At 44.5% G+C, this 14,295-nt stretch overlaps 1 protein-coding gene across 5 annotated transcripts in view; it reads left to right on the forward strand.

Moving 5' to 3' along the window:
* Positions 1-544: 544 nt before the first annotated feature.
* Positions 545-14,295, forward strand: part of WT1 (WT1 transcription factor) — a 48,512-nt gene continuing 34,761 nt past the window's right edge. For all 5 annotated transcript variants that reach the window (XM_077818458.1, XM_077818459.1, XM_077818463.1 and 2 more), the window contains exons 1-3: positions 545-935; positions 7,099-7,221; positions 7,812-7,914. In XM_077818458.1, coding sequence (XP_077674584.1) covers positions 545-935; positions 7,099-7,221; positions 7,812-7,914 — 617 coding nt within the window. The remainder of the gene's footprint in view (positions 936-7,098; positions 7,222-7,811; positions 7,915-14,295) is intronic.

The raw sequence follows: 14,295 nt of genomic DNA on the forward strand, positions 1-14,295 counted from the left end.
CGAGGGCTGTTAGGGTCAGTGGCGTTTGCACCAAGGGGTGGGAGTAACGTGGAGGGAGAGAAAGATTCTCCTCGCGCCCCGCCAGCCCCCTCCCTCCAGTGCTTTGGGTCTGGCTTGGCGCAGCAGAGCAGGCTGAGCTTGGATGAATGGAGCATCAGAGCCCCTGGCTCCTCCTCCCGTGCAAGCCCAGCTATTTGAGCTTTGGGAACTTGAGGGCGGCCAGGCAGCATCCGAGGTAGGGAGTTCCAGGCGGCTCGCGCGCCCCGCTGCTCTCCCCAGCCCGCCGCTGGCCGCTCTCCCGGTGCTGTCGGAGTAAGGGGTGAACCTGGAGAATAACCTTGCCCTGGCGCTGTTGCCGGCTCCCGCAGGGCTGGACCCGGGGACTTGTGTTCCGGAGCAAGCTTCCCCCAAGGGGCTGAGCTCGGCAGCCTGGTGCCTGCAGCCGGAGCCGGGCTCTGGCTTGGCAGGCAGGGGGCAGGTCGCCTGGAATAAGTGCGGCCCGGGGGGGGACTGGCTCCCCGGCAGGAGGAAAGTTTGCGACCAGATGGGCTCCGACGTGCGAGATCTCAACGCCCTGCTCCCCCCCGTGTCCTCCCTGCCGGGCAACAGCAACTGCGCCATGCCGGTGAGCAGCGCCGCACAGTGGGCGCCGGTCCTGGACTTCCCCCCGGGGGCGTCCTACGGCTCGCTGGCCCCGCACTCCTTCATCAAGCAGGAGCCCAGCTGGAACGCCTCGGACCCCCACGAGGAGCAGTGCCTGAGCGCCTTCACCGTCCACTTCTCCGGCCAGTTCACCGGCACCGCCGGCGCCTGCCGCTACGGACCCTTCGGAGCCCCCCCGCCCAGCCAGGCGCCCTCCGGCCAGGCTCGGATGTTCCCCAACGGCGCCTATCTGCCCAACTGCTTGGAGAGCCAGCAAGCCATCCGCAACCAGGGTAAGGCCAGCTTGCGCCCGGGGAATGGTTTATGGGGCTCTCCCTCTTCTTGCAACAATCCCGACAGGCTTGTAAACAGAACTGTATCTTGGCTGTTCCCCGCCAGACAGCAGCTGGGTAATCTAACACCCGAGCCCTTTCCCAAGCGTGTCCTCTTCCCCGTGCAACTCACTAGACAACCAAGATCAGCCCCCTCCCCCTTCTTAAACTGTACCAATGACTTTTGGGACCAACGTCTCTAGACCCAGCTCTGGCAGCCACATCTCTGCAGGGATTTCCATTGCACGCCGCTGTTAAACTGGGATGGCCACTCACTCAGGCTTTCTTTAAAATAGTGTACGAATTGGCATTGCTATTCTATTCGCTCTTAAACTGAGTTCTCACTCAGCTTCTGTAGTGAAGGTGGGTGGTTCACTCCTGTTGTTTGGCGAGACCAGGAAACTTTCTCCTTGCAGAGTTTTGTTTCAAAGTGGGGCTGGCTTCAAGACAGTCAAATGTCGGTGGGGTTACTCTCAAGGTGATCTAGAGCGTTTACTTCCAACACATCTAGTATAAGGTGGGGAATTATCTTTAACAGTTAATGGATCATCGTAAATAAATCACTCCCGTTAGAATATATTTTTAATCTGAAACCCTCTGTTTGTTAAACTAACGTTTTGAAGCAGTGAAATAACACGCCCACTTTTCCCTCTCCACTGAACAGGTAATTGTGGCATCTCCCATTGGAAGATATTTTAAAAAACAAAACCCGAGCTAACCAAACAATGGGATGACATTTAGATAATCTCTGAATCTGGTGTTAGAATGTATTTTCCCAGGAAGGGAATAACAGAGAAACTACTATTTCAGTAGCCATTAAATTTACACCCATTAAATTACCAGGAAAATCCATTAGCATAAATCCAAGCAATCCCTAAATGTGGACACGTAGTTATAGTCTAACCATTTTCCTTCCATTTGCTGTAATTTAAACATCTGCAGATGTAACCGGGGAAGGGGGAAAATACCAAGCAGCATATAATGAAGCACTGCGTTTAAGGTTCAGTTTTTACCCCGTTTGAAAGAAATAAGTGCGTCGTTTTTATTCCATGTGCAACACTTTCCTGGGTCATCTGAAAGCTTGCAATGGCTCCTTGATTAAGGGTTTGCTGTTTAGAAATGCCTCATGTAATCAGCTACTAATTAATTATCTTAAATGCATTAAGATATAAGGTTTAATTATCTTAAACCTAAAACTGGAAAAATATAATTATAGATCTATTGAGACCAACCCTTGCTTGAATATGAGATTTTAAGATAAATTAAATTAGGCTGATCGGGGTTTTTTTTTAATCAGACGGGAAGAGTCCTTCAGGCAGGTTGCATTATCTTTTATCAAATATATGTTCTGTTCTTTTTAAGAGGAGGGCAACAAATCCTTTCTACGCAAAGGTGTTCTGGGTGCCTTACACCAGATCGGTTGCAATTCGGGCATATATATACACACACACACATGACAACCTCAAGAGCATGGTTTCTTCTGTGGAATAAGTGCAATATTCACATAGTTGAATTGCTTACCTTCCAAAAAAGAAAAGGAGGACTTGTGGCATCTGAGAGACTAACAAATTTATTTGAGCATAAGCTTTCGTGAGCTACTGCTCACTTCACTGGATGAAAACTCATGCTCAAATAAATTTGTTAGTCTCTAAGGTGCCACAAGTCCTCCTTTTCTTTTTGCGAATACAGACTAACACGGCTGCTATTCCTGTTACCTTCTAAAGTGCCTCATTGCAGTGCATATTGATAACTCGCCATCCCGATAAAGAAACTGGGCTTTTATTAGTATTTGAATTGCGTCGTGGGTTGTAGACTAGGCATTGAGGAGAAAAAGCTAAGAATATGTAGGAAAAATAAAGTATTTGAGCTTCATGATTTAATACTCAATTACTGTAGCATTTACTTCAGCAATGCAGTCCTTGAAACCAAAATGCTCGTTGATTCGAAGGCAGTAGTAGATGTAAAGTGTCTCTAAGCAGCGTTCATTTACTTGGTTCCAAAAGTCGTTCAAACGCCTTATTATTGAAAAACGATTACTTTTGGAGAACTATTAGAATTGTGTATGGAGGGGGAGATGTTTCAGATTTATTTGACACTTGGGCGTGTGTGAGCGCGGGAGGATGTCTTACTGATATTTTAAAATTTATTTTTATTATTTTAATACACAGATTTCTGGGCAGTGGAGTAGCTGGGGGGGTATCAGGATTTCTTGCACTCTCCAACATGTTAGGTAAAACGTACGCCTTCCACGATTGCAAACTAAAGAGCATTCGCCTTTCCAAATACCTGCTCTGTGGGTTTTTTTGTGTGGTTTTTTTTTTTTTTTTTTTCAGTTTGTGTGCACCTAGGCTGATGTTGGATTTCTAATGGTTAGCCGTTTTTCGAATAACCTAATGTCTCAGGAGAAGTTCTTCTATGTTTGCTTAAACGTTTAAAATGTATATGTGCAGTATTCCTGGGGCCTTCCAGCAAGAATTAAACAATCAGAAACAACAGCGAGGATTAGGAGAAGCAGACCGCTTCAAGACACAGACAAGGGCAGCATATATAGTAAATGTTTTAAATATCAGTTTGCAGTGACCATCAGAACTGAGCTGCAGTCTACATTTTGCTCAGAATAAGAGTAATTCCGTTTTTAATAATTCAACACCAGATACTGCTACCTTTATATTTTTCTGCGACTACACATTCAGTCATTCTCGGTTAGATTTTCTATCTGTATACTTAAAAGTATCTGTTCTCCCCACGATGATCTACAGTGTCAGATGGGAAGGAAATTTTGGTTCCACCGACATTAAGATAATTTTAAATGTTAATGTGTGTCTGGCGGTGGTGAAAGGAATGCAATTGGTCAGATCGATTCCCCCTAATCGATTCTTAGAGAATATTAGCCAAAATAAACTTATTTTCCTCAGCATTTTGATTTAAACTAGCATAAGGAATTCTTTAAATGAGAGAGATTGGTTTAACTTTCCCAAAGAACAGTCTTCTCTGTTCCTTTGGCTGGACCTGGGTGTTACTGCAGGCAAATCTGGTAGCTTATCTCTAGGGGAAAATATAGTTCGCTCTGGGAGCAAATTGTCTTTTAATAAATAGACAGCAAAATTGTCCAAAACTAGAGGTGAACCAGATCCAATCACACTGTAAGTGGATCAGCTAAAACCATCACTTTATGACACATGCAGGTATGCGATACCTCCAGCATTTCGATCGAGCTTCACGCAATCGGTTGTCTGCATATTTTGACATTTACAAACGCATCGCACTCCCCCTCACTTGCTTTTGTTCAGAATGGAGAAGACAAGACTCGGACTGATCAAAAACTGAATTGAAAGAGCTTCCAGAATGGCCCTATTAACCTAGGTCTTAGAGGCTGGGGGGAAATGGGTGGTATCTACTACCATGGTCTACTAATCCTCTGTATGTCTCCTACCTGTTCTTTCTCCGTATTAAAATGCCTACCTGCCAACTTTCGCTAAATTTAGGCTTTCTGAAGATCGACTCTGATCTCTAAACCGTTGGAGAGATTTCCCCGGTGGGGCGCCCAGGCCGTAAATATTTGGTTTCAAGACACACATGCTTGTGCCATATTTTGATACACCTCCCGATATAGCGCCCAGTACAGTGACAGTCCCAAAATAGTAACGGGTACGAGCATCTTCTCCACTAAGCAAAAATATTTACAGCACACAACGCTTCCTTTGGGCCTCAAGGAATTTGGTAAGATCGCAAACAGTATTTTAGGGCTGGATAAAATGTTCTTGCTTTGAATCAGTCAAGGTTGCACTTTGCCTTTTCAGACCGTGGGAAAGACGCTACCTTGGCTCAGCAATCACTTTTTTGCCAAGTGTTGGGGGGGAAATAAGGCTTTGAAACTTCTGCCCATTTTCTCTTCTGGCTTCCCCTGTCCTTTCATCCAGCTGGATTCCTCCAACAATTGGATTCCTTCAGAAGATCGCATGCTCCAACAGATGCGCAACTTTCAATTATTTTCAGCACATTTTAATCAGCCCTGCCTCTGATAAGGTCCTAATTAAAGAGACCTTGCTATCAGGAGGCTTGTTCAGAACTCAACTCTCTTATCACATTCCTGAAGCTTTGGGTCAGGCAACACCGGAAAATGCGGCCAAAACATCATTCTGCTCGGAGCAGAGTTTCGAAGGCCACCAAATGTCTGTATCAGGCCAAAAGTAACTAAGAAAGTGTTAGTGTTTTAGAACGCTGAAAAGAAACAAGGAGGGGGGAAGAAAAAAATCCTTGAGTCTGTGAAGGAGATAAGAGGGCGAGAAACAGCTGTATCATGGAAGTCCATGGGGTACCCGTGCTGTCATCGCTGCCAAAGGGGCCCAGCATGCTCTGGAAGAGAAAGGAGCCATGGGGAGCCATGGGGGTGGGATACAAAGACTGGGTTGGTCTGGAGAAATGCGGCTCGGTGTTTAATGGAAGCCCGGGCCAAAGGGCTGGTTCAGAACGACTTCCAGGGCAGAATAATCAAGATCTTTGCTATTTTGTAGCTTCCTCCTTTCATCTCCGTGACGGAACTCCATAGTCCGATAATTTATTATAAAATGGAGGCATGGGACTAGTGCTACTCCAGCGCCACAGTGTTTTCTGTAATCTCCATCTTCTGCCTCCCACTGATATGTCTTCCCGAGCTCCTTTAAATAAAGCCAGTGTAACCTCATTGGAAAATCTCTGTCGTAACAAGTGACCACAGCACTGTCGGGGCAAGGATTGTTTTCTGATGTACCTGTACAGCGCCTAGCACAAGGGGGTTCCAAGCCAGAGTGAGGTTTTGGGCTGCGGGGGGGGGGGGGTTATGGAATATACATGTAAGAATGGTGATAAAGAGATTCGTAGAGGCCAATGTCCAACTGTGTGTTTCGTCAAAACGGTTCCCCAAAGGAGGCCCGAGCTAGACTAATAAGGGTTAGAAGAAAATGTGATCTTTATAAAGAAGCTGAGCTCGCGGTCCAAGGAAGATTTAAGGTTTGTATTTGCTCTCAAAAGAGCTGCGCTGACATCTTTGGGTTTTGAGGTAAATGCTGATGAGCTGAGAAGCCTCAAAGATAATATTACTTTGTAATTACTTTTTTAGCTGAAGTTGTTTAGCTGGCTCCAAGTAATTAATGAAAGTTGGTGTCCAAACGCCTGATTTACGATTGGGTGTCGGCCTCGGGTCAGCAGAGGTGATCCCTTTCCATCTGAATCTCCTCGGTGAAAAATATAAGGTTTATTATTTTGGCCAGCAATTTTCGCTTTAAAGTAGGAGTTTATTTTTCATTTAACATTCCACCTTTTTATTGCAGACTCTTCGGAAAGCTGTTCTTTTTAAAAAAAAAAAAAAAAAAAAAAAAGATTAAAGGGTAACTTTAAAACTGGAAATGGCAGATGAGAACACACAGCAGATGGGAATCTTCCTCTTTAAGATGAGCAACAATTAATGAAAACATCCTTTTTATGACTGAAACCGATCTGTCCTCTTTAAAGAGGAACGAGACTTCCGATTTTCCATTCTTCATAGTGCTCTGACTGGCTTGGCTCCTGACCCGGAGCTGCACTGTGCCAATGGGCATTCCTCCTTCCCGGGCACAGCACCCTCTTTGGCCCATTCCCCCCTTTCAGGACCTCTCCAGAGGTGACCTTCTCAGCAAAGGCTTTGATATTTTTTTTTTAACTGAACTCTCCCGGTCAGATAATGTATTGTCCTGGCCTCAATGCCTCTCTCTTCTAGGCTGCTGTGAAATGGCACGAGTGAGGCTGCAATGGGGAGAGCGAGTTATGGGGCAAACCCCCACCATTTCCGATGCTCAATGCAGAGGGGGCTGCACCAGAGTAGAGCAGCAATCGGAGAATAGACGCAAACAGCACCAAGGGGGAGGCTTTAACTAGACCCACGGCCATAAATAGAGAGCGAACTATTTTGGTAACCCGCTCTTCGGGTTATCGGAGTTCACTTTGATGGCTATCTTGGCAGAAGGGAGCCATTGAGAGCTCAAACCCTTGGGAGAGCTTAGGCTTCAGTTTTCGACGCCTGCTTGGAGACAGTTCGCAGGAAGCTGCCTCACGAGAAAGTTCAAGGCTAGGCAACTAACTCCTGATTCTTCTGTTGTTCTTTTGGAAGGTTACAGCGCAGTGGCGTTTGATGGGACTCCAAGTTACGGCCACACTCCCTCTCACCACGCAGCGCAGTTTACAAACCACTCCTTCAAACATGAGGACCCCATCAGTCAACAGACCTCGCTAGGTAACGGTAGAGACCTTTCTGTAGCCGAAAAGGAGGGAGAAACATCCAACACCGCCCACGCAAAAAATAGCCTCTCTAGGGAATGGCCCCAGCAGTTACACGTTACCCGGGTTCTCCGTCCCCGAGGCCAGGGGTCCCATTATTAATACATTGTTTTACTCTTGGCTGCTGCATAGCGTACCGAGCTGATTACACGGGTTACCTGAACCTGCGGGCTCCACATCGATGGGAGATACTTGAGATGTAATGAACTCCAGTGCCGCTTGGTTAGTGGTGCTAAAGGTGTTACATGGCTGGCGGGGATCTCGCTGTAAATCCACAGTGACTCGTAGCGGAGTTACTCCGGATTTACGCTGGTGCCAAAGGAGAGCAGAATCTGGCCGGTGCACACAAATAAACTTGCTTTATGCAGGCCCAACACCCGTGTGTTTGAATTCTGACTATAGCTGCTTAATCCTGAATTCAACCAGCCAATGTATCTTGTATTGGAACTTTTCTTAATTTTCAAAGTAGCGCTCCCCTTCCCCATCCAGATTTCCAGTAAAAGGGCTGAGCATGGCCGTGGTTAACTCTCTGTGGTTTGTCTACAGGCGATCAACAGTACTCGGTACCTCCACCAGTGTACGGCTGTCACACCCCCACAGACAGCTGCACGGGCAGCCAGGCCCTTCTCCTGAGGACCCCCTATAACAGGTACCTCCACGCGGAAGCCTTTACTGTTCGCTTCCTCTTCCATTGCATTTAACCTTGCTTGTTGCACTGACAAGATTTTTGGCTGGTGTGTGTGATGTTTTTACTCCCTGGCAGACCACTCCTTGTATAGGGGAAATAAATTTTCTTTTCTTTTTGGTCTTCCCTCATGCTTTTATGCATTTTTCTGGTTTTGTCCTGATCACTGATTTTTTTTTTTTAATTTTTTTTTAACGAGATATTTTCTGTTGTCTGGCGCACACCTTTCCCTCGGTTCTGAAGGTTCTGTGATGTAGGTAACATGCCTGTCCCAGCTACCTGCTTTACTTGGATTGCTTCTCACTAGAGCGGGAACAACAATGAAGCCCTCATAGTGTGTTGAGCCTGGCTCTCCTTCCTGATCTATACTACTATAAATTGTGGACTATATCGCCTTACAAAGAGACACTTTGAAAGCAACGGTTTAGCAATCTCAAGGTGGATCCTGACAATGAATTTACTTGTCCGGTGTACGTACCATAGGAGCCATGCTAAGGGCTTTCTTCTTTTACATGAAGGGCCCCCCCTCTACCCACCAGTGACTCGATGGCAGTTTTAACTGAGGGCCAGATTCTGTTCCCAGTGAAATTCAGTGAGATAGTTTTTGCCATTGAATTAAGTGGGAGTAGGGTTAGGCCCGGAGAAAGGATTGATCAGATTGAAGTGATTATAAGGGACCAGAGTGACAGGACACAATATGAATGCTTGAAAACTGGGGTGGGGGGGTGAGGGGGGAGTGTGGTGTATAACATATGTTGTCCTGGAATTTTCTGACACAAACATTGTAAGAAGGCTGCAAAACGGATTTATATAAATGTGCTTCTGTGGTAGTTTTTCTTACCAGCTGTGCGAAGCTGGTAAGAACGAAAACATGCCAGATTAATGTTGATGCTGCTTTCCCTAAAACTGCATTTCCTGGGGTTTGATTATTTTTAATACACCACTATCAATTCCATTTCCCCTTTCACGTGAGTTTACCATTACAGGTTCTGATCCCGCAATCGATAGTCTCTTTGACCCATGGAGTAGTCCGCCTGCCTACTATCTACTGCAGGTGGGACGCTCCAAACTATGATCCAAAACCCCCATGCAAATTAACGGGAGGCTTTCAGCGACTTCATTTCAGTGGGCTCTGGTGCTGTGTTTCGGCCTGTTCTTAAAAGGTGTATGTGTATGGGTGTGAGGGGAGACTAGCAGGTCATTTAGGAATGACAGCAATGTACAATGCATACGAAAGTAAATATCCATAACTCTGAAACCAGTTCATTTAAAAATTTTCCCACGAAGTGGCTTTGTATCGCAAATTAAAACCCCCTTCTTGTGACTCCCAATGTTATGAGTTAAATATACACTTAAAAAGCAGAATCAGAAAATTAATACCCGCGTTGCTTGCCGCCAAAATATGGATCTCGTTTTCTGATCGTGTTAAGTGGCGTACATCTACAATGGACCCTTTTCAATAGCTATTTCCCATTTTCTTCGTTTGGCATGGGGGGGGGGTCAGTGTGTCTCCTTCAATTTTACAGTGTGTTTAGGAGTGAGAAAATAAGTTACCTAAAATTTATTCTTCAACTTTTTGTGAACTTGGAGCCAGTCCCATATCTCTGAGTTGCTAAGTAACCCGAGCACACAAAACAATGTGCCTTTGCAAAGGAAGTTGCAACTGACTCTTCTCATAGGCTGGTTAATCGCTTTTGATTAATCAACACTGGACATGGGACAACAAAATTCTGTCACTTCCAGAAGCCACTTCTCCAATTAACGTGAGTTGACGTCAAGGGAAAGAGGGAATGAGGTAATGAAGGAAGGAAAGAAGCCTATCCACATAGATTAGTTGTAGAATAATTGGCGGGGAGAATGCCTTCACTGAAACTGACAAAGATGGGTCATCTCTCAGGAAAATCTATAAATATGATTTGTAGAGAGGCCTCAAAAGGGGAAAATGTGTGGCTCTGCATAATTCGCGTGCAACTCAAGGCACAGATAAAGTGTTTTCTTTCTGAGCAGTTTTATTCATGTTTCGGTGCCTTATAAGATCGCCTTGCATTTTGCAGTTGGATTTCAGACAGCTCGGTGAAATCCTCTCGTTCTCTGTTCCATTTTGAACTCGTATCTATAACGGTAAATGCACAAATGGCCAGACTTTAACAGAAACTTAATTTTGTTGATGAATCGGGAGAACTCCATAGAACTTTATCTCGTCAGAACCCCAATAGCTAGACTAGTTCTTTAGAAACGATCGGTACCTTTACAGATGGTGTGTCGGTCTCCCCAGCCAATCCATGGTGACCCTGGCAGGTCTGTTCTTTGGAGACTCACTCTAAACTATTCTAGATGTTGACACAAACACTAACCCATAAAGCTACTTCACTGAATAAGAAACCTTCTTCACCCTTGCAACAGCAGATACAAAGCTTCTGTTTTAAGCCCCTCTCGACTTGGCTGCAGAGTATAGCTTCAGCATTACTTCTAGCGATGGGATGTGAGCAAGCACAATCTAAATGATACTAACTTATTCCACGGCGGATGCACTCAGTTTTACAAGTGCACTAATTATGCTTAATGAAGCAAGCCCAGCACTTTGATATATGCATTCCAGTAGGAAAGTAAAGAACTGTTGCTTGTTCTAAAACTCTACCTTCCACCTTCCCAACGATGGCTGTATAATAGGCATTTTTCATAAGCTTCGGTGACATTTTCCTTAATGAATAGAATAGGGCACAAACACTGCATCGCCAGTAACTTAAAATCTCTTGCTGTGAGTTTTGGAATTAGACCCTTACATTCATGGGTAGCTGAAACTCAATCTTTAACTCCCCCTATTACTGCTCGGCATTCTAGCATGCAGTCAATTTCTCCCTGACTTGCGGCTTGATCAGGCTCCCATTGAAGCCAATGAAAGTTGTAACACCGACTGACTGCAGTGGGCTAAGGATTAATCCCTTAAACTCTTTTGGAGCTAGCATCATATGTATGTATAACTCTACCAGAACGTTTACACACGTCAGAACAAAAACGTTAATACTCCGGTTTCTCAACACTTTGTAGTGGGTATACTGACAGATCTTTAAAGCGTCGGCTCTCCAACATTTGATTATAATAGGGAGCCTCTCCTAAAATAGAGGATGGGATGCTATACTAGTCGTCTTTCGGTACCTTCAGCACTTGGAACGATAAAACCTCCTAATGAGACCACAGTTTGACGTAATCCACCTGGATACAGTTCTTGTCCTTAGCAGCTATCTGCTGTAAATAGGCATATGTAGAGACTATTCTCTCACCACTTAGGCACCAATTATAGACCACACTTGAAAACAAGTTGTTTGTTTGAAGCCTAGATAGAAAGATGAGCTTCAATTTTGGCTTTAATGCGCATTCCAGAACGCCCCTTGTCTGAAAAATTACAATACAGTGGTGATCAGAATAAACCCAAAGTTCACTTGCTGATGTGGTGGTAGTATCCTCTTGGATCACCAGGTTCATCCCAGTGAGTGTGTCAGATCATCTAATCTCTTTTTCTCTGAGTGCTAGAAACAGGAAAACTGGTGCCCTGTTTGAAGGCCGGTTGGCCTGTAGGCAGTACAGAGGGTAGGAAACATGGACTGGAATTTATGAAGAACATATCTCAGAAACAAGAGTATTTTTCATGTTAGTTCCTCAGTTCCTCCACGGAAGATGGTAGAGGAGCGGCTAGGGAGAACACAGATGGTAGAGATTAGTACAGATGCAAGGAACATATTTAACTAGGTCTTGGCCCAGGGGTTCTCCAACTTGGCATTCTGTGGATCGCTCTTTGAGAGATCCTCTCGTGGGCCACTAGGACCTGCTCTGCAAAATATTCAATCCTTCACGTCTCCAGGAAGGGCTTATGGGACGCTTGGTGACCCATGGACCACAGTTTGATAGCCATTGTCTTCATTCCTGTTCGGAGAGCCGATCCCTTTTCTTCTCACTCCACCCCATGCATAACTAAAACAAGACGGACAAAATCTAAGGGCGTCCAAATTGGTGTAATTTACACCTTCTTCTGGCCTTCTCCATTTGTATGTTACACCAACTTGGACTGCTTAGACTGACTTAGCCTGCAGTCAGTAATATGGTCCCTTCCTTACACACATCACCTCTGAATTTGACCACTGAGTCCCACTGGAGGAACCTAAAGCTCCACCAGCTTCCATAGACTTCAACTTCATCCCCTCAGAAAATCAGGCCAGGGATTTAGGTTTGACAGTGTGTATTTAGGTGCCTAACTTTAGGTACACTCATTTTGGTGAAAATGCCTAACTTGATCTGTCTCTGGATGTTTTCAGATGTTCATGTGCATCTTCGTACAGGGCTGTAGTTCCTGGAGGAAAAGCCTTGTTATGTACAACAGGCAAGCTAGAGTGGCAAAAAGGTACCAAAATCCTGAGATAAAGGAGAGAATTTCCTACAATGTCTCTCTCTGAGTGTTTATGAAATCTCCATAAAGGATGTCTACACTGGAAAATTACATTGTGTTAAAACAAGTATTAACACAGTGTTAAGCACCACGTGGTGCTTGATTTAGACCAGGATTGCTGCGTTTAACATCTGGTCTTGGGTGGCCCTATGCTGGACTAGGATTAATCCCAGCCGGTTGATGCCAGGCAGTATTTGTGTTGCTGTTTCATAGAGGTGTTGACATTCGTTAACACGCGTAATTTTGCAGTGTAGACAAGGCATTGTTTTGCCTTAGGAGATGACCCACAGAGTATTCCGGAAGGTGAGCAGTACAGTAATGCTCCACCTTTATTAGCAGGCCAACCCTATTAATCCTCTTCTTTTCCTCAGTCCGTTTAGAGGTTGCTTAACACACTGTGTGCATACATATTAGTGTTTCCTTTTGTTTGTTTAAAAGTGGAGGAAGGAGGGGGAATCGAGCGCAACAGCCAATGGGTGGCACTAGAGGCATAGGAGCGGTCTGTTATACTGGGTGCATCTAGCTCAGAATCCTGTCTCAGTCAGTAGCCCGTCCTAAATGCTTCATAGGAAGGTGTAAGAAACCTTGTAGAGGACGTTTTATGCAATAAATTGCCCGTAAGGAAAAGCTTCCTCCTGGTCTCCATAAGCTTAAAGGTGGCTCTATGCTTTCAGAAAAGGGGCTTATATCCCTTCTAGCTGTTTTTGTATCTTGTTTAATGTAACTTTTTATTGTTCTCACTATCATACAAATGTCAAATCCTTTCAGAACCCTACAAAGGTATCCTTGTGGCAATGAGTTCCACGGGACAAGTGTAAATGTTGTGTTTGTAAAAAGAAAGCAGGGCTTTAAACTGTTTTGATCTCTGAAAGCAGAGAGGCATCAACCATCATTTCACAGCCACCAGCAGTCACTCAGGCTTCTTATTGCTCTGATCAGTGACTGAATCCTATAACAAATTTGGTATAAAATTCATAACGATGCCTTTAACAGGTTAACAATACATTTACAGAACTCCGGAGTTCTACATACACTGCAGTAATTCACCAAATACTGCTCTTAAGAAGATTTCCAAGTCTAGCTAGCTAGTAGCAACCAATTTGTCCATAAGAAAGAAAGGCAGTAAGGAGAAAATATGCAAGCAAGTCTAAGACTGAAGACCTTTCCATTGTTTTGCCCTGGTAAAAGAGACAGTAACAAAGGCGATAACTTGAAATAAATATTCAAGAGCCCATAATTCTTATAATGGAAGCAACAGTATCTCTGAAATCTCCAGTTCTGGCAACTACTTGTTCTCTCTCATAACACAGGCACCGCATCTGCCAAGAGATACTGTGTCCGTTGTTGATGGCTAGTTATTGATGGCAAAGCTATGCAGTCTGCAAGCGTGCATTGAAAGGCCAGTATTTGTGAGTCCATTAAAATGGTGATGTGAACTTTTCTACCTCATGCTGTTTAATGTAGTAAACATGTTTAATGTTGAAAATTTACTGTGAGTCACACTTGCAAAGACTTTAAGAGTGGAGGAGTTTCAGTTCAGATTATAGCTCTTTCTGTGCAGAGGTCAAGAACTCAGTAATACTGCTGTGCAGGCCAAAACAAACTCTATATGATCTACTACTGGTTTCCTTTAAAGTTCCTCTTTCGCTCAGGGTTGACTTCCTTTTATTTCACTCCAACTTACATTAATCCTCCTTGTAGAAAAGTTCCCCCCCCCCACTTCATTTTAAAAACATCTCTGTAATGAAAATAAGTTATTTTTAGTGTCTTCTTTGGGGGAACTAGTGATTCAAATGGGAATCAATGCAGGCAAATCCCCGGAGACTCCAGTTTTCCTTCTCATCATTCAAATCGTATTTAAAGCTAGGATTTGAACATAACTATTGACTCCGAGACCATCCTGT

This window comes from Eretmochelys imbricata, chromosome 6 (genome assembly GCF_965152235.1).
Source record: "Eretmochelys imbricata isolate rEreImb1 chromosome 6, rEreImb1.hap1, whole genome shotgun sequence".
Lineage (NCBI taxonomy): Eukaryota > Metazoa > Chordata > Testudines > Cheloniidae > Eretmochelys > Eretmochelys imbricata.